We start from the raw sequence: 22294 nt of genomic DNA, 5'->3' as shown, positions 1-22294 counted from the left end.
GAAGGTGAGTGGCATCTACGTGCTGCTCTTCCCGCCCATGTGCGCCCTCCCTCCGCTCTCTCCCCACTGTACTCTTTATTGGACGTGATTTAACGCGGTGTGTAAAACGCCAAGGTTTAAGGTGTGCAGGAAGAACAGAAGGATCTAGAATCCACGGTTTTCTCTGGACCTGTGACCTACTGTATAAATAACACCTTGGATTCGTGTGCGATGCGTTCTGTTATCTGACTTCCACCACTTGTTTTTTATGAGACAACAGTTTGATTTTTTATCTTTTACTATTTGACTTCACGTCACCAACAGCAGACAACAGGATTAACTGCCTTGTTACATTTAACGGAGCGGGTGATTATTAACTCGGGGAAAATTAACTCCCCCGTTAATCAGTAATGCAGTAATATGAGCGTAAAATGTGTATCCAGCAGCTCAGAGAACACAGCGTACAGTTTGTAAAAATATATATATATATATGCTGGTACACACAGTGTTGTAGTGTTCTCCTCTCTTCACACTTTTTCCATAGGAGTATATGAATAATCAAATCTGAGACCTGTGATTGGCTACTGGATATTGATCAATCTCATTTGATCAACTTTTATTGCATCCATTAGATTTTTTTTTTCTTATTCTTTCCCTGACTTTGATCTGATCCTGACCCTCCCCCATTGCCAGTATGGCAGTTCCATTAGTGACACCTACTGTCTGTTCTCTACTACTTCTACTACTTTTTACTTCAATGTACTGTAAATTATAAAAAGAACAAACTGTTGAAATACATTTTCTAAGATTCTAAGTTGCAGTAAGGATACACTGGTGTCGATACAGAACGTTTCCCCCTCACAGCTCCATCATCCACCTGACTTCAGTATGACCGCTCACCTCTGACAAAAGAGTGAGCGCGGTTCACCCTGAGATTATTATTCACACATAGTTACAGATACAGTAATGCTGCTTAATGACGTGATTACAGGGCTGAGTGGTGGGGGGGGGGGGGGGGGGCAGGGGAGTGGTGGACAAAAGAGGCCCGGCAATGAGGAGGAGATGAGGAGGTACGGACGGAGGGGGAGAAAAGGAGAGGTCAAGGAGGGCGGTGTGTGTTGAGGAAGAGGAGAGGAGAATCTGTGAAGCTGGAAATAAAACAAAGAGAACTGTGGGTAATGGGAAGTGCTTCAGCTGCGGTGGTAAAGGCAACAGAGGGGGATATTTCCTCTACGGCATAGACACAGACACAGGAAGTGGATCGTTAGCTTTTCTTTCCTGTCACACATTTCTGTCCTGGTGTCTGCAACAAGAGTGAAATGCAATCGTTTGTGAGCATTTCTCTGTGTCTGTCAGAGCCGGTGTAAGTGACGGAGGTGAGGCTGAAAGCAGGTGATTTGTCTTTGTTGTGAAATCAACATTATTTATTCCTTCTCTGTGCATCATTATCAGGCTTTAATCAGACCCTTTAATGCATCAAATGGTGAGTCAGATATAAGGCTGTGTGTGTGTCTTAACATTTATGCATGTGTGCTCTTCATATACAGATAAAGCTTATCCTATTGAAATGGTGCACACACACACACACACACACAGTGTTGACCCCTGGGACCTGTGCCTGCACAGCTTGATAATTACTTTCTTTCCTCGTCTGAACACACACCTCCACCACACCGTCTCCCTCTCCTCCACTCAACCACCTGCCATGTCACCATCATGAGCGGCGATAACCAGAATCAAGTGATCATTAATTTCATCGTCTGGCTCCATTATTTAAAAGCTTCAAGGTCCTACACGGCTCTGACAGCTGGAGAAGGAAAAAAAACAAAACAACAATAACAATAACAATGAAAACATTTGTTTCTAATCAATAAAAGTGTTGGACTCTACAGTTATGATCTGTGTCGATGGACGTGGGGGAGGAGAAGGGGGGGAGGCGGGGTTCACACGTGTCCTTTCACATTTTCTCCACAGGAACATTTTCTGTCCGTGGGCAAGGACAGAATGGTGTGGTTCTGGTATGTTGGCAACCAACCCCCTCCCCAACCACCCTCACCCCCCCCACCCCACGGTGCTAGGCTGGAGCAGAGGAGCACAGGGGGCTGAGGAAAAGGTCTGTGTTAGGACAGATCGATGGTAATCACACCTCTTCATAGGTGGGGGGGGGTTGCATTCATGGTCCCTGTGGGAGAAGAAAAGAGCCTGGATCCATGATTAGAGAAGGAAAAATATCACCCCACCCCCCCGTCTATCTCACCCTCTCAGCCCACCTCCCAAACACAGACTCACCCCTGCATGTGCTGATTTTGCTGGGACATCATTTTAGTGTTTGCATGTTCAGCTCTCTGTCATTTTTCCAAATAATTATATATATATATATATTTTACATTTCATTTTTTTTCTTCTAAAGTGTAGAAGAAGAACATTAGACCTCATGATTGGTCCAGCTCATAGCGCCACCTGCTCCTTAATGCAGATTGTCAGATAAACAGAATTTTTTTTTTTGTTGCTTTCCTGATGGGAAGAGTCCAGTCCACCTCTAAGGAGGTTCTGTGGTGTGAAAAGGTTTCAGGCCTTATTGCTTTAGGTCTAAGAGTAGAAGTCAGATACGGTTGAAATGGAAAGTCCTGTGCTGTTTGCTCCACTCCAGCATAATGTGGACTAATGGGAAAAGGTTTGAAGTAGCTGCGAGCTGGGTTTGATATTCTCCTAGTCAGCTGCTGTTGTGTCACATCACTGGATAAATAGACCTTTACATTGCAGAGCGCTGCAAACGCTCACTGACGGGAGTTCTCCGTCGTGTTCTCTGTGTTTTATGAATAGCTGTGAGCTCAGCCAGAGAGTTCTGTCTGCTCGATGTTGGAGAGTGAATAATTCACAGGATCTTCTTTGCCAAACATGTTTCCACCGTGTTATCAAAGAGCACTCGCAGCACACGTGTATTTTACCTTCCACATAAAGACGACAGAAGAAGAAGAAGAAGAGGCTTCATAATAACATGAGCAGAATACAGCAGGCAGGAGGGAGGTTTCAGCAAACCCAGAGAGCAAATTGTGACATTAGTGGCATATTAAAATGAGTCAGAGTAAAAAGGGGTGACTAACAGTACTGTTTCCCCAAAATTAAAATAAATCGCACAAACAACAGAGCAGCTAATTTTCACCATCATCTTTGAGAAGAACAATCACATTCTGACTGTGACTTATTAATTTCTTTTTTGAAAATAAGTGTTCATTTGCAGCGTCTAACTTCACAAGACATTTGAATTTTGTTGTGGTAAAACAAGTACACAGTATTTGTTTAATTGACATTGACATCATCGTCCAGACTGGCAAAAACACGTGCTAGCCCAAGTTAGCTGTTTTTAGCTCATATGATAATGATGATAGAGTTTTAATTGTTCCGAGAGATTATTGGTTTGGGGCTAATTTTATTGTTGTTTTGTATTTTTTTCTGTGGTTTATTTTATAGGCTACACTGTAACTAAACCAACTTTACAAACACCTCAAAAGACTTTTGAACAACGTTGTTTTTATTTAGATCTGCATCTGTTTATTTCACCTCAGAGCTTCAGTTCTACTCTGGGAATTGTGTATAGATGTTTCGGTTCATTCCAGGGCAGAGCACAATTTTAGAACAATGCTTTGCTGTAGGTGACCACCGATCCCCCCACTGCTGCCACAAATCCATCACTAACAATGTACAGGAAGGCCAAGGACGGAGAGGAGAGGAGAGGACAAAGGAGGAGCTCACTGCTCCACACCAACATATACAGTGTCTTTCATGCATTTTTAAAAAAAAGAAGGGACGTAAATCTACGTTATAGTTGTAGACATGCTGCTTAGTCCACACAAAAGCATGGTGGTCAGTGGTGAACAGACGGCTGCCTTACAATCAGAAGGTCACTGAGGCAGATGGCCTGGGTGCAGTGTGTGCATGTTTCACTTGTGTGTGCTTCTGGTTCTCCTTCATAAAAATGGAAAATGAAAGGTGGTGGACCTAGTATTTGGCAGGTGTCATCACGCTTAAAATATATTAACAATTGAAATCTTAATCGTCCTAAAACATGATTAAAAAAAAAATCTATTTATATATTACTCCAAAAAAAAAAAAAATCTATTTATATATTACTCCATCACTTTTTTTTTTTTACATTTCCTGCTGCTTGTGTCGTATGTTTGGCTGCAGCCACGTTCACCAACGCTGGTGGGGTAGAAAATAGAACAGCCCTGCTGCAGCTCGGTGGCAGCTCGGTGGATGATGGCGTGTAGTCCGGTGTTGTGCCAGTCCCACAGTGGGAACTAATGGTTTTATTTTTGGTTGTTGTTTTGAATGTGGCTCAGCTCAAAGACTTTCCATCTCATGTCTGTAGGACAATGCAGTCATTTTGTCACCCTGTGTGTGGTTTGACCAATCGCACGTCAAACATTGATAAAATGTTTTTTTGAACTTTTAAATTAATGGGTTATATTGTTATTAATTGAACTGATAGAGTTTATTTCTGCTAAGAATTTGAATAATCCTTATTTAGTATTTTGTTTTAGTACTGTGTTCATGTGCAAATATTTCCTGCCAAATCTAGACTGGAATCATAATGTACTTGATATAGTATATATATACAGTAAATATATATACATATATATATAGTAGTCTGGAGTCCACTACAGTCAGACATTATACACTACAGTATAAAATTCAACACTACGTTTCTCTTTCAATATCAAGTTCTTTTTAATTGTACACGCTGCAGTCTGTCAGCGTGAAGGCCGGGACTGATGCAACGAGACGCAGCAGGACGTGAGTCAGATCGCTGTCAGTGCTGCCGCCGACTGGCCTGGTGTCGCCACGTGATGTGTGTGTCGGTGAAAGGCATGTCATCAGTTGTGTGTCAGCGTTCCTGACACTCGCCGTGTGTTTTTTTTAACACCTCACGAATCATCTCTCCTCATTAAAATGCTCTCTACTGCATATATGGGTCAAAGTCTAGAATATTCCTTTTTCACCCAGTAGTCCTGGAGTTATTGGACTTTCAGGATTGGTCAACACTAACACTAATACTGTCCCTCACAATGTGTTGTCCATGTTCTGCTGTCCATTATCCCAGTAATGTACAGTCATACAGCTGTGTCACCAGGAACAGATTGGCTCAGAGTGGGGATGTGTGCCTCTGCTGGCTGTTTATGGTAAATGTTTGAGTCTAAAATCAGACTGTTCTGTGGTGTGTGTGTGTGTGTGTGTGTGTGGTACAGTGCCATATGAAGGTGAAGCTTAGTGTTGACTTGGGGGCTTCACAAATGTGACCTTATCATGTGAGATGTTGCTGACGCTGGTGTCAAGGTTGGAAACATCTAGATGTTACAGATCTATGACTGGGGAGAGTTTCAGATACGGTTGGTGGAACAGGAAGTCTTTGGTCTTTACCTGGGACACGACCTTCAAGTCTAATCTAATCTCGCTTCAGTTTAATATAAAACCACACCATTTCCAGATTATAAACAGTGGACGTTCACTGCTCCCTCTGTCCTTCAGTGTTGGGCTGGTTGTCAGATACTCTGGAGTTACTGCATTTCAAAGTAGTGTGTACAGTAGTATCTGTAAACAGTCGGTCAAATGAATTTCCTCGTTTTTATCAATGGAACAGTGTTTATCAGTATTTAGACTCTCCTCTGTGTGTGTTTGTGTGTGTGTTTCCTCTCTTTCTAACTCCACGCTTGTCAGATGCTAAGCTAAGCTAACTGACTGCAGCCATCAGTCAAGGTTGTGTCTTATTATAGGTCATTAGTCTCTCTGCTCAGCTGCGACCTTGATGCTACCTGCTGGAGAATATGTAGCACTGTAGGCAGAATGAGGGAGAGAGTGATATAGACTGAGGTGTGTGTGTGTGTGTGTGAATGAGAGACAGAGAGAGAGAGAGAGGGGGAGAACACACACTGCAGTCTTGATGAGCGCTCACCTTTGACTTTGTGTGATGGATGAATGGACTACAGTTGTCAAAAGGGTCAGTGGTGGAAGGGGAGGGGGAGAGAGGGGGGAGTTTAGTGCTTCACTGCTGATACTGTTTGAAAGTAAAAGAATCTGTTCCCTCAGACTCACCGGCCGACTGTCCAGCTGTTTGTTCCAGAAGCTTTTATTACAGAGAGAAGTCTGGTTCCCACATTATCCCATATATTCCATTTGTTTGTATTTTTAGAAAAATAAAACAAAAATATTAACATTTCTTTTGAAATATTGCTGGGATTTTTCTCTTGCTCTTTAAGGCTTGCTCTGGGTCTATAAAAAAGTATGAAACTAATGGTTTATACTTGGCAAAAAAATGAACATTTTAGTTTGTTTACTTTAGAGTTCAACTTTGCTCAACACCAATCTTTCCAGGATTATGGTCATTCTTTTACCAACATCTGCGAGGACACACCTCTCCTGAAATACTGGGAAAAGTTCATTCTAATAGAATCCAAATCCAGTATCACGTGGTAGACGCATTAAAACCCTGTCCCCCGTCCTCTGTCGTAGACCGTACCATACAGGAGCGGCTGCTGCTGTGATCAGATTCACACCAGCGCCTCCTGCAGAAAGAATCCTGTCGACCAAAATGAGCCCAGAAAGCAGGAGACGGAGAGAGAGACATTGTTGATCATCCTGTACCACTCCCTCTATTGATTTCCGTGTCCCGTGTCCTGTGCTAAACGCAGCGCAGCTGACGGAGAGACGCTGCTCTGAAGTCAGCTGACGTTTCAAAGACAGAAGAAGAAGAAGAAGAAGCTTCTCTGTCGCTTCCACCTCCGCTGCATTGACATCTGCTGGTGGGACTGATAAATACAACTGCCTTTATTGAAGGATCATTCTGTCACTGTGTGCACCATAAATAAAGAGAGAGGATCACCTTTGAACACCTTTGACCTCTGACCTCAGGGACCGTTGCTGTGGCTTCAGCTATGGCTGCACAATTATTGTAAAGAGACCGGTAGTTTGAATTTGGAAGCCTGTGTCTGCCAGCCTGGATCAGTGTGTGTGCAGGGTGAAGGTGGGGGGTGTACGGAGGGGACAGATGGTTCGTGGTCTGCTCTGGTCTGGTGCTGCTCTGTCTGCCAAAGATCGGGACAAAAACCATTAGATCACTCCTTGGTTTTTCTCCTCCCTGCTCCACATCAGGTCACAACAACAACAACAACAACAACAACAACAACAACAGAGATTTTACAAATCTGTCAAACTACAGAAACAACAAAATTAATAGACTCTGGTTTGAACTGCAGGCTCCATGTCATGGGAAATTGTTTATGATGTCAATAAATTAACTCAGTTACTAAGTGAATATTTCCTTTTTCTAAAAAAAATTAAAAGCACAAAACTATTAATGCAAGAATAAAAATCCAACAATGGAACATTTCAAGTTTGAATTACAGACACAAAAAAGAAAGACGGCTCCATGTCATGGGAAATTGTTCGTAAAAGCACAAAACTATTAATGCAAAAATAAAAATAAAAATCCAACAATGGAACATTTCACCGTCTCACACATCTTTCCAACTTACTCCACGTCACATACATACAGTGTAGTACAGAGAGTGTTTTTCTGTTGTTGTTGTTGTTGTTTTGCTGAACGTGCAGTCGCGGAGCAGATACATTTCTCTGCCTGATCCACACCTGCTGTACACCAGGGAAAATCCATTCAGACTCCACTTCAGTGTCTGAGCTTCGTGTGTTTTAGTCAAACCAAGATGTGAGTGAATCTGCAGTTTGTTTTATTCCTACGTCACAAACTCATTCATCCGCGATACAAATATAATGAAAATATATGCCACGATCATCTCTCTCTCTCTGTCGCTTTCACACACACACACTCACACACACACTGCTGTGCTCTGCCTGCAGCTGTCATGCTATAGAACCTGCTGTTCACATTAAATTGTCTCTGGTTCTATAGTCATCGTTGCCTTTTCTTCATATAAAGATGAAAATCCCACTGAAGAACTAATTTTTCTTTTTTTTTTTTTTACATAAAACATGTTTTAAAAAATGTTCTTTGTCTTCATTTTAGCCTCTAAATAGATTATTACTAGATTATTAGATTATTAGTAGGTGGAATCTACCTGGTAAAACAGCACTGATAATGAAGTAAACGTCACAAACGTCTCAGTATTTTATAATATGATGAAGGTTAAAATAAATCAAATAAAATGGATTCTTCTACTCTCACCAGTATTTACACTGACAGTGAACACTTCATGTCCAGATACTGATATACAGTAGAATATTCACAGTGAGGATGATTAAGTTGTCATGCTGAAGACTGTCCACCAGGGTCCAGTGTTTGACCGTTAACAGTAGCAGCTGTTGGGTCAAACCGAGGTGAATGTACAGAAAAAACAAAGCAACAAAGACAGTTGTTAAAAATTTCTGACATCAAACCTTGAACTACTTCATCCAGTCAAATGTCTCACTTTTTTTTTCTCCTCCATCCAGACTCAGTCCTTTTACCTGCGTCTTTCTACACGCTCTCCTCCACCTTGAGGAACTTTTCAGTCTCATGTGGTTGCTCTTCTGCTCCCTGCTTTAAGATGACGTTTTTGGCAGGAAAGTAATTGATCCGACATGTGTAGGTTTCACCTGTAAAAGCTGACGAGTCAGTTGGATGAAACCCAATATGGGTCTCAAGTTCTCCTTACATCAGAGTCAGCTTTATTTCATCTCTCCTCCGTATGAAGACGGTGGAGTTGGTTTGTACAGCAGTGAAAGAAAAGAGAAAATTAGAAACGATTGTTTGTCGTGACACCATGACACTGGTGTTTGTCGTATGATGTCACCAAGCTTTTCTCCATCAATCTTCGCTCTTTTCGTCCTCATCCCATGATTCCTACACTTTTTCCTCAGCTTCCCTCCCTCCCTCCTTCCCTCCCTCCCTCCCTCCTTCTCTCCCCTCTTGGTGTCATGTCCCAGGTGACAGAGTGGAGCTGTAACCTTGAGCTCGCTCCGTGCGGCAGGAGCAGTAAATTTTCTTTGTGCCAGATCTTCACAATCACAGTTGCCCGGTGCTGTGATATTTCACAGTGTCTTTTACAGAGATTGGCTGAGCGCACGTCGTACTTTCATTATTTTATTTATTTTTTTATAAAAGTAGGACAAGGAATCCAGCCGCAGGAACGAAGCAGAGAGAACAGAGACACAGATGAAGAGGAGAGACGCTGTAGCATCGTTTTGGCCGTTTGGGTTCCAGCTAACGATCAATTCCTTAAGACATTTTGCCTGTGGGTGAATGTCCAGCCAATCAGATGTGAGGATTTTCTGCTCACATTTTTTCCCCCTTTTGCCTCGACATTTGATCGTATTTCATGAGCGTATCTGTTGCTACAGGAAGTTTTATAAATAACAATTAAGGATTACATTACACAAGCATCACAGAGTTGTTATGTACAGTATATAAAGGAGCCTCCGTGCTTTTTTCATTTATTTATGAAGTGGAGAAAGCCAGAGATAAAAGTCCGCTTACCAAAGAGTAGTACTAGTTGTTGAATATCCCCACTTTATGTTTATCATTCCTATGAGTAGATCAGTGTGGTGTTCATCCAAACAGGCCGGGGTTTAAACCTTACAACATGGAACGTCAGGATTCATATCTTATGGCACGTAAACAGGACAAAAATGATGTCAAAACAGAGATCATTTATCATAACTCGTAGCTTGGCTCTGTCTTGTTTTGTAACTCATGTATCCATGGCAACCATTTTTTCTTCCCCACAGCTCTGCTCACTGCAGTGTCAGTGCGGAGCAGCGTGTAATCCACCACTCACATGTTGAAGTCGCCTCCTCTGGTCCAGAGCGTCTGTCACTCCGTCTTCTCTCATGTGCACGACTGTTTCTCTCACTTTCATCTACTCCTCTTCTCCCCCCGCTGCTCTGTAAACTGATCGCACTGGAATAACCATAATGCAATTGGTGCCATTCCTCTGGAGCGGTGACAAAATGTTTGCTGCATGTGACGGTGTCCATGAACATGTGTGGCGTTCCTGTCAGCCAGGCCAGAATGGCATTATTCCTGCTATAAATAACACGTGTGTGTGTGTGTGTGTGTTGATGAACTGCACTTATCATTTACTATCAGGATGATAGATGACGGGTGGAAAGGGTGGGGATTCTCCCTGTTTACTCCACCGTGGACGGAGACTTTTCATTATCAATATGTAAAAATATCATGTCGTCTTTGTTCTCAGTTCCCTAAATTCTGGCACACCAGTATCGCTGATGGGCTAACTCCAGCCCAGTAGATGGCAGTATGGCACCAACAGTTTGTTTGCCAGTGGCAAAAAGATGTACAGAGTGCATTGAGTGACGTCAGCGAACAATTTTTTCGTGAAACATGAACAAAGACAAAAATCTGGCCCATGAGCCGTAGTTTGTCTATGTCTAAAACATAAAAAGAAAAAACTGCACTACATATTACTACACTATACCATTGAAGGTGGTCCATGAAGATGAGGTGGTCACACCATAAACAAACATAAAAAAAAAAAAAAACATTGACGCCTGTGGCTGTTGTCTCCACACACACAGTCATTATGCTGTATTACATTTCTAATGAACCTAGATTATCTTCTAGATACCAATCACACACACAGATTCTAATCATGTTCTGGTCATTTACCTGTGTTTTATATCAGCTGTGAGCTGATAAGGCAGTGTAGGGTGTATGTGCTGAGGTGAAAGATAGGGGGCAGCACAGAAATATGATTTGCTTTCCAAAGAAGACATTTATAAAAGAAAGAATGCTTTTGAATCTTTTTTGAATTTTTGTTTTGAATTTTTTTTTGTCTTACCTAAAGTTGAAGCTTTGGACATCAGCTGGTTTTTAGGCGTGTTTATAAGGCGATTTTCCAGTGTCCATTATGATTTGAGTGAGAATTTACATTTACGTACAACAATATCTCTGTGCAAACAATGTTACAAACCTGTTCTTCCATCTGTGCAACCGTAGCCTGCGATGGCTGTAGCTCAGTCCATTTAGTTTCTACCGTCTATGGACGGCAGGGAAACATGCCTCATGTTAAAGGAGGAGTGTCTTAAAGCTGCCGTTGGTCTACTTGTGTCAAACACCATCAAATGTTGTTGTTGTTGTGTGTCTGTGCATTTGTTTGACTTGTGAGACGCGGTGTACTGTCCCCTCTTGACAATAGTGCTGACACAGAGACGGATTACTCCGACCACACTCTGGTCTGGCTTCAGAGGGGAAAAAAGCTGATGAAGGGAATGACAATAACTAACCATTTGTTGGAGGAGGCTGCGGACGGCAGTGGGAGTGAACCAAAAAGAATGAGTAGGAGGAGGAAAAAAAGGGGAGAGAGTGGGTGGGATAACAGGGGAAAGGAGGGGTGTGGGTGAAGCGACACGTCCCCCTCCAGTCACTACGGTGTAGGTATTGGTTTCAGCTGCTATTTTCAGATCTGCCCACCTTTCGGTCCCGGTTCCCCTTCCCAATATCAGGATTTCATCTATTAAAAAAAAAATCCAGTCTGTCCAGGAGTAGATGAAGATGAGGAAGAAAAAGAAGGACTCAGAGAAGGAGGGAGAGAAGGAGGGAGACGCTTTAGATGTTGTGGTAAGTGCTTTTCCTGCACGGTGCATGCTCAAAGATGCAGGGGGGACAGAGGAGATTTACCCTCATTGACACATTTAAACGGACACACACACACACACACAGAGGGAGAGGAGGGGAGGTGCAGCAAAGAGGATTTGCTGTAAATACTTTCTGCTGCATGAGAGACAGTAACACTCTCAGCTCTTTGTTTACTCACCACTGCAGACGGAGATAGACCGGCATTTTTCTTCCCTTAGCCACCTAGCATCTTCTGCTTTACCTCTCCTCCCCTCTCCTCCTTCCGCCCCCTCTCACTGGTGCAGGGCATCGACCAGTCACTGGAGGAAGCTGTTGTTAGCATCTGAGGATTTTTTATTTTTTTAAATTTTATTTCCCCTTTTTTCTGGTGTGAATTTTTATTACGCTGCCACCTGAGCTGCAGTAACAGCACGCTGCCGTTCCCTGGGATGGAGGGCCCATGTGGATGAAACGAGGACTCACTGAATAGATGGCAGGTTAAGTGTGCAGCCACTTGGCTCACTGGCCACATTTGGATCAGGTTTCACTCTTTCTTATTCAGAGGAGAGCAGGAGGTGAACATGGCTGTGGAGGAAGGTGCACATGTGAGTGCTGACATTTATTCATTCAGTCTGTGATGGTGTAAAATCAGAAAAATCACCAACACTCCTTTGTCTTATGTTATTGTTTATATACAGTCTGGCCTTTTTCTTTGCTTATTGGTAGCAAACGTAAACATTTGTTTACTGTAAGTGGAAGGCATGCTTCTCAGCAACGAGATCTCTGGTTGGTCAGATTGATACTCGGTCGTTCTGAGGGATGTTGTGGGTTTCCTCCCACAGTCTAAAAAATATGCAAATTGGGGGAAATAATATGGTTAATAGTAGAGCATTAACTCAATGAGAACGATTGATTGATTGATTGATTGATTGTTGTGCGTGGTCCTGCGGTGGACTGGTCCAGGTTATGTCCTGTCCTCACTTAATGAGTGCTCAGATTGGCTCAGACCCCCGTGACCCTGAGAAGTATTGAAGTGGTTGAAGATGATTGAGTGTATTTGTCATGTTTGATATGTTTAGAGTTCCGTGTCTGACTTATTGTCTGTCAGCCAATAAGATGTTTACGTTGGTTTTAATGATAAATGTTCCGTACTTTAGTACAGGTTTAACACCTGCATCCAGGGGAAAAAAACAAAGTAGTAAATAGTTCTTTAAAGACTTTTCCCCAGTTGGTTCCACATGTCTTGATTCCATTAACATTCAACGTTCAAGGCACGTGTCATCCAGACTCCAGACTCTGTACTTACTTACTTGCACAGGAGTGGTAAATACTCATTTAATTTAATTATTAGTACCTCTAGAAATAGAAAAGACATTATTTAAAATGTTATCTATTTATTTATTTTATTCGATTACACATTTTTGATGTTGATGCATAAGATTTGAACTTGTGATTGTGTTCAGAGCTGTGAGAAAACCACTGGTTGAATAAACACAAACGGCAGAGTCTGTGTTTTTGAACCTGACCTGTAGAATTGGAGAAAAGAAGTGAGAAGAACAAGGGACGGTGAAGTACCACAGTGTGGGTTAGGGTCACATCAGGTTAGTGGGCTGGTGGGGTTTTTTGGCACCGGTACTTGTTGTTGCTGCTGAACACTGAAAGTCTGTGGCTTTGTGCTCATAAAGCAGCGGCGCTGGGAGTTTGTTCTGTCTGCAGATCAGGGGATAAAGTGAAACAATGCTGCTGCCGCCGCTGCTGCTGCCACTGCTGCTGCCGCCTCTGCTGCTGCTGATATTGGTGCGCTGCCACTGCTGCTCTTCTGTTCACCCAGGAACATTTGTGTTTGGTTCTGCCTGCATGCAAACCATTTAAATCATGCATGCAAATACAGAGTATATTTATCTGCAGTACTGTACGTAGTCACTGTCACACCCACGTACTGCCGTGACTAAGTTTCTGATCTGAGTGTAAACATCAGCACTCTGTTCACACTCTGACATCCAGGTACATGTCAGTCCCTGTGGTCTCTGTCCGTCCACATCCAGGGTCGTCAAACCCAGCGTCCACTGACCAATGTCTTATAATGTCTTTTGAATTAGCCCAGTCCAGCGTTAGCACGTGGCTCAGTGGTTTCTGTCATCTGTTTCAGATGTGTGAAGAATAAGTCCATGAATGAAACAGTCATTTTTACATCATCTCAGGTCAACTTAGCTGCACTTTTACTTTCCAGGTTTTAAATTCCAGGTTAATTGGAATTAACCCCACTTCCAGACTCCCTCCATTCTGTCAGTCGTTTTTTTTTTCTCTCTCTGAACATGAGCTTAAATCTCTCATTTTCTACTCTTAGCCAGTCTGTAATCTCTCCATTTTAATAAGACCCCTGAACTGTAGAAGCTTAATGATCATTTTCTCAACTAATCTCTGTACCAATCCTGTGTAATTCCTTATCCACAAAGACGTCAGGGTCTCTCATGTTGGGAGAGGGGTGAGACCTGATGGTCCCTGGTCACTGTCGGCATTAAGTTATAAAATGACAAGAGGAATAAATGGTGACCTATAGGTAAAAATGTTGGCATTAGAAGTTGGTGATGATGCTAATGGCAGGTAAATATGTTGGCATTAAAGCTGGTGATGATGCTAATGCTGGCTATTATTATTATTATTATTATTATTGTGGCTGTTATTATTATTATTATTATTATTGTTGTTGTTGTTGTTGTTATTAGAGCTGTCATATAGTGAATAAAAAACATCAATAATAATAATAATGCTGCAAAGTTTGATTAAAAACATCAATAATAATAATAATGCTGATTGGACTAGTGGTAACATCTCTATATACATTGTATTTAAGACTGTTTAAAGGGTAAAAATGGGAAACGTTCAAAGAGGGAGTGGTAAAAAAATAATACCAAATTGTTGGCAGGGTAAATAATTTCTGTATAATTTCTGAGTTTTTTTAGTGTTTTCCAATGACAGAAACACAGTTTCATAACTACTGGTAAAAAAAAAACAAAAACCATGTACCCTGAGTCATGCTGATATGACAGATAGTGATGAACAGTGAGAGTTAAGTTCACTGGAAGTTCTTGAGGTGGGGTTCACTGCGATGGTGCAGGCAGCTGATTGGTTGTTGAGTGAAACTGGACTGAAGCCAAAGTCTTTCTCAGCATAAAGGACTCTTTATGTCCATGTCCATAAGACACTTAGAGGACTTTGACGTTGGTGGTGGTGGTGGAGGTGGTGGTGGTGTCATCGTACTCACTCACACTGTAGTATCATGCTGTACTGTATGTACAGTGATGAGAAGAGACCGGAACATTCACACGAGAACCTGCCAGGATGTGGAAACTTTTTGATGAGAACATTCAGGCCATTTTGCTCCGTGTTTATGAATTTTCTAAAGTCCTATTTTTGTGAACACTTCAGCACAGAATGTTTTTTTTTGAAGTCTTCGTTGTTTACAGTGGCTCACAGTCTGATATAAATGTTTACCCTTTCTCTTGGAGCATTTATAATGGTATAACTAGTAGTTGTAGTTATTACATAACTCTCTGTAGATGAGACACAAATATGGAAGGATGGTTTTACTCTATTGATCCAAAATGGGATCAATTTTACAGTAAAAATAACAAAGTACTTTATCTGGTTATTAGGAGAGACATGGGGTAATGACTTCTATCTGCCAGTATGAGGCGCTGTTGTGGTGAGCAGATTCATTAAATAGGGCAGTGAGGATTTATGTATTTTACGTTGACCCCTGACTCAGTGATTATGTGGAGTCATGAGTTTGTTCTCAAGGCCACTAGAACCTTAGCGTCCTCGGTGGTTCGTACTTTCCGCTGCAAACGTCCTCTGGGAGAAAAAAGTCTAATAACAGAACGAGAGGACGTTACTGGAAGGTGATGTGAGCTGTGAATTGCGTTAATGTAAATAGAAGATTTTTTAACTTTTGAATTTGTTTGATTTAAGGTGACAATAAAAATATTGCAAAATGTTTCCTTCCCTCACTTGTTTTTCTCTGGGTCAACTTTGGCTCTTCGTTTGTCGTGACCGCCGCTCCTTCCTGTGTTTAATTCATGCTTCATATCTCATGTCAGGTGTTTGTATTTTACAGCTTCTCCCGTTCTTTTGTCCTCAATCGCTCCACTCTTGAGATTCACAGAATGTTCTCTGCAGAGGATGCTGCCAGAAAAGGAAACACCGAACACACAGTTTGCTGTTTGTCACCGGGTGTCAAACTTTTAACACGAACCACCCATATCTCTTTTCACCCGCCTCTCTCCATCTCTACTCTCATCCTCTTCTCCCACCCCCCCACTCCCTCTTCTTCCCTGCTTTTTCTCCTCACTTTGCACACAGTTGTTACAGAGGCAAGCCATGCTTAGCTCATCATTTTGTTTCAGTGTGCATAGCTCTATTTCTGTGGTGAAATAAAGGACAGCTAAGCAGAACAGAAAATGCTCCGGCTCCACTGAGCGCGGCCACGGAACTAACTCTATTTCTGGTGGATTTACTGGATGTTTCTGAGCAGGAGACGGGGGTCTGTGGTCTGTGGTGTGTGGCGGTCTCTGCGGCCGGTTGCGTAGACCACCCAAGTCACTGGTGCTTCTTAGTTTATACCTTTGGGAATCAGCCGTGGTTGGGAAATAACAAAGTTGAAGCCGTGGATGTGATGAATAACTGATGACGACATGGATCGTACGCTCTCTCTGCCACATGTTATTCCGGATTATTTCATATGGAATTACAGTGCTGTTCAGCGGGCTAATGGGATTTATGTCGGTGCGGTGATGGACCCTTGGTGTGTGTGGATGTTGTCTTTGTTTCTCCCAGTGCCAGGATGCCTTTTGGACGCCTGAGAAGCTATGTCAGAGTTCTACCTGGTACAACGCGGCTGGCCATTTGTTTCCGTGCTGTGTTCAGAAATCTTCTCACTGTAACAGTATGATAAATTCACACCTCCATCTTTTCTTTTCTCCCCCCAACCCCCTTCCCATCTTCTGCCCTGTCCTCTGCAGTCTGACAGTAATGCCAGTTACCTGCGAGCTGCCCGGGCAGGGAACATCGAAAAGGTCCTTGATTACATCAAGTCCGGGGTTGAAATAAACATCTGCAACCAGGTGAGTCGGTGAACGGATGAGACCAGCCTTTCATGTCCTGTGACGTTGTCTTGAACGAGTCAAATTCACAGCCTTCCTCTTTTAACTGCCCTTCAAATCGAACAAAATACGGGTTCAAATGCCAGGAAGGGAGAATAAATGACGACACTTTGTCATTTGATGCCATCAAGGAGCACAGTGAAACATCCCATCATAGTATTATATATATATTGAACCAGCTGCAGTTAATATGCTGAATGTGCTTTTTCCCCCCAGAATGGTCTGAATGCTCTTCACCTGGCCTCGAAGGAGGGGCACGTAGAGGTGGTTTCTGAGCTGCTGAAGCTCGGAGCTGCTGTAGACGCAGCCACAAAGGTAAAATCTACACCTATTTAAAAAAAAAAAAAAAAAATCTTGCCTGCAGTTGTCAAATATAATTGGGTCTAAGGAGCGGCAATGTGGGATTCAGCTGTTGGATGGAAAACCATTGAAAAAAAAAAACCTTACCGTACTCCCATTTATGCCCAGGAGGCTCTCTTTCTTTCCAGTGTAGTCATTATTTTCACTGTCTCCTACGAGCCACATGCCTGTACTGCTGACTGAAGCACGAGACGCACTACAGTATTCAGCATCATGGAGTGAAATCTGGCAAATGACTATTTTTTTTCTCTCCACAAAAGAATATTGTTTGTTTATTTATGAGCCTTATCTGAGTTATTATCAGGATTTATTTTCATACCATGTGACTGCGTGGTGACCTAATGATTTTTTAGGTCTTTTTGATGGACGTAATCTACAAGGTTTGGACGTCATGGGGCTTTTTGATGCACGTAATCTACAAGGTTTGGACGTCATGTGACTCGTTGTAGCTCAGTGTTGACTAATTTTGTCCGTGTCAGTCCAGGGAGGATTAAAGTGACCTTAAAGTGTTAACCCTAACTGTGTTAAATGGCTGCTGCAATTTTTTCGCAGGACCATCCAACAATATAATTAAAAGTGTAGAAAAGTGTTAACTGGGTTAAATGGCTGCTGCAATTTTTTTGCAGGACCATCCAACAATATAATTAAAAAAAAGGCAACATCCTCTCAAATGTTTCGGTTGTTACAGCAAACATAATATTTTCTCAAATCACAAAAACATATCGTATTTCATGGTAAAAAAAAAACATCCTTTTTGTTCACAATATTCTATTACAAAAAAAAAGTGAATTAAATCAAGCTGCTCTGAGCAGATTTAAAATATATATTTTCATTTTACGTCACCTCTCCTAAAGCATGCACCGTACTGGATACTTTAAAGAATATTTTGTGCACGAGACATGTATTGTCTTGTGTTAAAGGGAACATTGACATTCTACTGCGTGGTACTGTGTGGTCCATCTGGGCCTCACCAAACATGGCCATCTGTAGTCTGCGTTACATTTGATAGATGATCACTGCACTACTGCCAAATAACAAAGCCCCACGTCACATGACCAGGATTCAGGCTGGGGGTTCAGTCTGCCCCCCCGCCCCGTCTTCCGTACCCCTCCCCTCAAGGACCTGCACAGGTCCGGTGGGAAGCCTCCTGTTGTCTGGTCTTTATTTATGGCCGAGGCTCAGCACCAGATCATCTGGTGTGGGACGCGTGTCGGTGGAAGCGACACATTGTTGGCGGTGCAGGCACCAACATGCCAGAGCTGAAATGCAATCGGTCCAAAAAGTGATGCTAGAGAGGGCGCTCTGTGATGTGGATATAAAGAGACACACACACACACACACACACACACTAGAGATATAAAAAAAAGAGAGGGGGGACTGTGATGTGTATATAAAGAGACACACACACACACACACACACTAGAGATATAAAAAAAAGAGAGGGGGGACTGTGATGTGTATATAAAGAGACACACACACACACACACACACACACTAGAGATATAAAAAAAAGAGAGGGGGGACTGTGATGTGTATATAAAGAGACACACACACACACACACACACACTAGAGATATAAAAAAAAGAGAGGGGGGACTGTGATGTGTATATAAAGAGACACACACACACACACACACACACACTAGAGATATAAAAAAAAGAGAGGGGGGACTGTGATGTGTATATAAAGAGACACACACACACACACACACACACTAGAGATATAAAAAAAAGAGAGGGGGGACTGTGATGTGTATATAAAGAGACACACACACACACACACACACTAGAGATATAAAAAAAAGAGAGGGGGGACTGTGATGTGTATATAAAGAGACACACACACACACACACACACTAGAGATATAAAAAAAAGAGAGGGGGGACTGTGATGTGTATATAAAGAGACACACACACACACACACACACTGGAGCAATAAAGTAAAGACAGGTGGGACGGAGCTTAACACATGCCACTGTGCTTGTTCCATAATCCAGAAAGGAAACACTGCTCTGCACATAGCCTCGCTGGCCGGCCAAACGGAAGTGGTCAAAGAGCTGGTGACCAACGGAGCCAACGTCAACGCACAGTCTCAGGTGGGTTAAATAATCAACACGCACACTCCAAAATACATTCGCACAATGTCAGGACGGACGGGACGCTCCGTCCGGCTGCGGTTCACACGTTTGTTTGCACGAGGGTGTGTGTGTGTGTGTGGTGAAGTCGATGATTTTGAGGGGAATCACTGGATGGAGGTGTCCTCGCTGACGGGAGCTGGAGTCCAGCCAACTGGGCCTCGGCCGCTCTGTGGGAAAACTGCTGCTCTTGCATGTTACACTTAAATCTGTCAGATGAAGGTGACAGGAGAGAGTTTCCACCTCTCACCTCCTCTGTCCTCCGACCTCGTGATAAATATATAATTACTGTCAGTTAGGGCTGTCTAACCAGATGTGGATTAATCACGATTACCGTAATAATTATAATAATGGAGCAGCTTTAGTGACTATGATTTTGATTTTTGTGCAGAATGGCTTCACTCCTCTGTACATGTCAGCTCAGGAGAACCACCTGGAGGTCGTACGGTTCCTTCTGGAGAACGGCGCCAGTCAGAGCATGGCCACTGAGGTACTGTTTCATGGTGGAGGTACACATCGTGTGTGTGTGTGTGTGTGTATACTGTTCTACTTCCTTTTCCACCTCTCTTCAGTTCTGCTGCAGTCATCTTTGGTCCTTAAAAATGATCCGTACTCAAAATCTTTTCTGTTTTTTTTAAAAAACCTCATCGTCCCCCCCCCTCCCCATCTGGACCCTCCATCTTTTAATGCCTTCTCCTCTCTGCCATCCTCTCACCAATTTCTTTCACAGGGACCTGAGCAGAGCTTCACTGATTGGTAGTGTATGGTGGCGGAGGCAGAGTGACCTTGAGTGGGTCACACCCCCTCCACCCCCCAAACCACAGCTGCTGCTGGTTCCACATGGTTTCTGCCTGTGGTCACCACACATTTACATACAGAAACTGATATTGAGACAAACTGTAGATGGCGCTAATGGACTCTACTGGTTTACATATTCAAACAGAACACGTCCCCACATACACACATGTATTGTATATTTGTGTGTATGATTCAGAGGCTGCAGCAACAACATGAGTTCTTTGCCAACATTAATGTTGAGTCACCGTCACCTCAGACACCGTGTTCCTCCAGCTCCAGCTCTGATCGTTCTCTGCAGCTCCTGTCCAGTGTCATTGACTCTCCTCTCCTCTGCTCTGCTCTGCTCTCCCCTAAAAAACCCCAGGATGGTTTCACCCCTCTCGCTGTGGCCCTCCAGCAGGGCCATGACCAGGTGGTCTCCCTGCTCCTGGAGAACGACACCAAGGGCAAAGTGCGCCTCCCTGCCCTGCACATCGCTGCCCGCAAGGATGACACCAAGGCCGCGGCCCTGCTCCTGCAGAACGACCACAACGCAGACGTTGAGTCGAAGGTGAGTCCGTGTCACGGTGTATTTGCTTTTTTAATTTCCTAGGTGTCAAATTTTATCCTTTTTTTTAAATGATTTTTTTAGCAAAAATAGAAAAGGAGCAGAAGAAAAGTCAGTTTAAATAAATTATTGCATTATTATTATTGGATAAAAAAAATTATCCCTTTAATAAATTCTGCCCTACAACTATGATTGGAAGTTGATCACGTAATTAAAAAATCCATGTCTGTCGTGTTGACCTGGATCTTTTTTTATGATTATCTTCAGCTCCTTCTCCTTCTCTCTGACTTTGAGGAGGATCTTTTTTTTCTTTTTCTTTTTCTGACTAACTGCCCGCTCTCTCCTCTCTTGGCTGACTTTGTAGATGATGGTGAATAGAACAACAGAGGTACACCTCTACTCTGTACATTATGTAGTCTCTCCATCGCAGCTCATACAACATCTGGACAGAAATATTCAGTGCCCCCATTGAGTCGATACTGTGGTGTTTCTGCTGCCCCCCCCCCACTCGACTGCCCCCCCCGTCACTCTGGCCCTAATTCCATCTTAACTCGGTCTCATCTTCCTTCTACTCACTGCTTTTTCATCCAAAACTCTACCAATCAGAATAGAGCATGTCTCAGGAACTCTGACTTGATTAAGGATTTCCTTGATTTCCTTGATTTTAATGGTTTCATGGCAACCACAGCAAAAACCTCCCTTTGATTCCTTTTCTGAATACTTAATGGTTGTTTTTTTTATTTAAAAACAAAACAAAACGTAGTCCTGATGTGTCCTGACACAGAACCAGCCATGAAACTGATCACCATGATAACCAGTGTTGGCATGAAAGGTGGTTATCATTCCCTGAAAAACTGTTGTTTGACTATAACGTGCATGGCAACCAAAACCCCAAATAATCTGTGCGAAAAACAAGACAGCCAGGATGACCTTTTGACCTTTTATATTCAGCAGCTTCACTGCTAAATTCCTGCACTTTAAGAATTTTGCATGGAACAAAAGCAACAAGCTACATTAACACTGCTTCTATGACAACAGGGAGCCGGCGCTTGAGCCACCAAAGCAGGTTGCTGCCGTCTGCCCATCGGTTGGCATGTTTATTTCAGCTCTGGCACAGTTTGCCAGTGATCTGGCTTTCGTTTACGTCAGGCTTGTGCGCCGTGGTAAACAAGTTTTTTTTTTCAAATTTCAAATGTGAAACATATTGTATTTTCATAAAATAAACCGGATCAAAATGACTTATCGAGGATATATCTGAGTGACAAAAGCATTTTTAAAATTTGTTTACCACTGCTGCATTCATTGTTTGAAAAAAAAAGCTTTATGTTTAATTATAAAATTGAAGCTGAAGTTTGAGGTGGTCAAAGAAATTGAAGGCATTTTTTTAAAAAGTTTCAGGTTTTATGAAATAATAACAGAGTCAGTGCTGGGTTCAGGAACCAGGCGGAAATGTGGACACTTGAAGATGATTATTAGCCACTGGATAAAAACTTATCTAACAGTGTTCCAGTGTATTTGTAGTGTTTTTGTGATTTTTGATTTGGTAAAATGCACTGATTTGTTTAATGATTTGTGGGAATGATGATGGTGGGAAATGCAGTTTGTAGAAATTACAGAGTTTTATCCAGCAGTTTGTAGAAATTACAGAGTTTTATAATAAAAATAATAAAGATTTGGATAACGATTACAGTCCAATCTGCAAGAGAACTGGACTGAACAGAAGAA

At 42.5% G+C, this 22294-nt stretch overlaps 1 protein-coding gene across 11 annotated transcripts in view; it reads left to right on the top strand.

Annotated features, from left to right (window-relative positions):
* The window catches only part of LOC103387059 (ankyrin-3), a 68743-nt gene that overhangs the window by 5324 nt on the left and 41125 nt on the right, over positions 1-22294 (top strand). For 7 of the 11 annotated variants that reach the window (XM_025060557.1, XM_025060558.1, XM_025060555.1 and 4 more), the window contains exons 2-7: positions 16588-16689; positions 16945-17043; positions 19087-19185; positions 19616-19714; positions 20387-20572; positions 20934-20957. In XM_025060557.1, coding sequence (XP_024916325.1) covers positions 16588-16689; positions 16945-17043; positions 19087-19185; positions 19616-19714; positions 20387-20572; positions 20934-20957 — 609 coding nt within the window. The remainder of the gene's footprint in view (positions 1-16587; positions 16690-16944; positions 17044-19086; positions 19186-19615; positions 19715-20386; positions 20573-20933; positions 20958-22294) is intronic. The other 4 variants (XM_025060560.1, XM_025060564.1, XM_025060565.1 and 1 more) reach the window with 1 other exon arrangement.

Source organism: Cynoglossus semilaevis, chromosome 12 (assembly GCF_000523025.1).
Source record: "Cynoglossus semilaevis isolate Cse_v1.0 chromosome 12, Cse_v1.0, whole genome shotgun sequence".
Classification (NCBI taxonomy): Eukaryota; Metazoa; Chordata; class Actinopteri; order Pleuronectiformes; family Cynoglossidae; genus Cynoglossus; species Cynoglossus semilaevis.
Note: the sequence above shows the minus strand (reverse complement) of the source record. Positions and strands in the feature narration are given on the sequence as shown.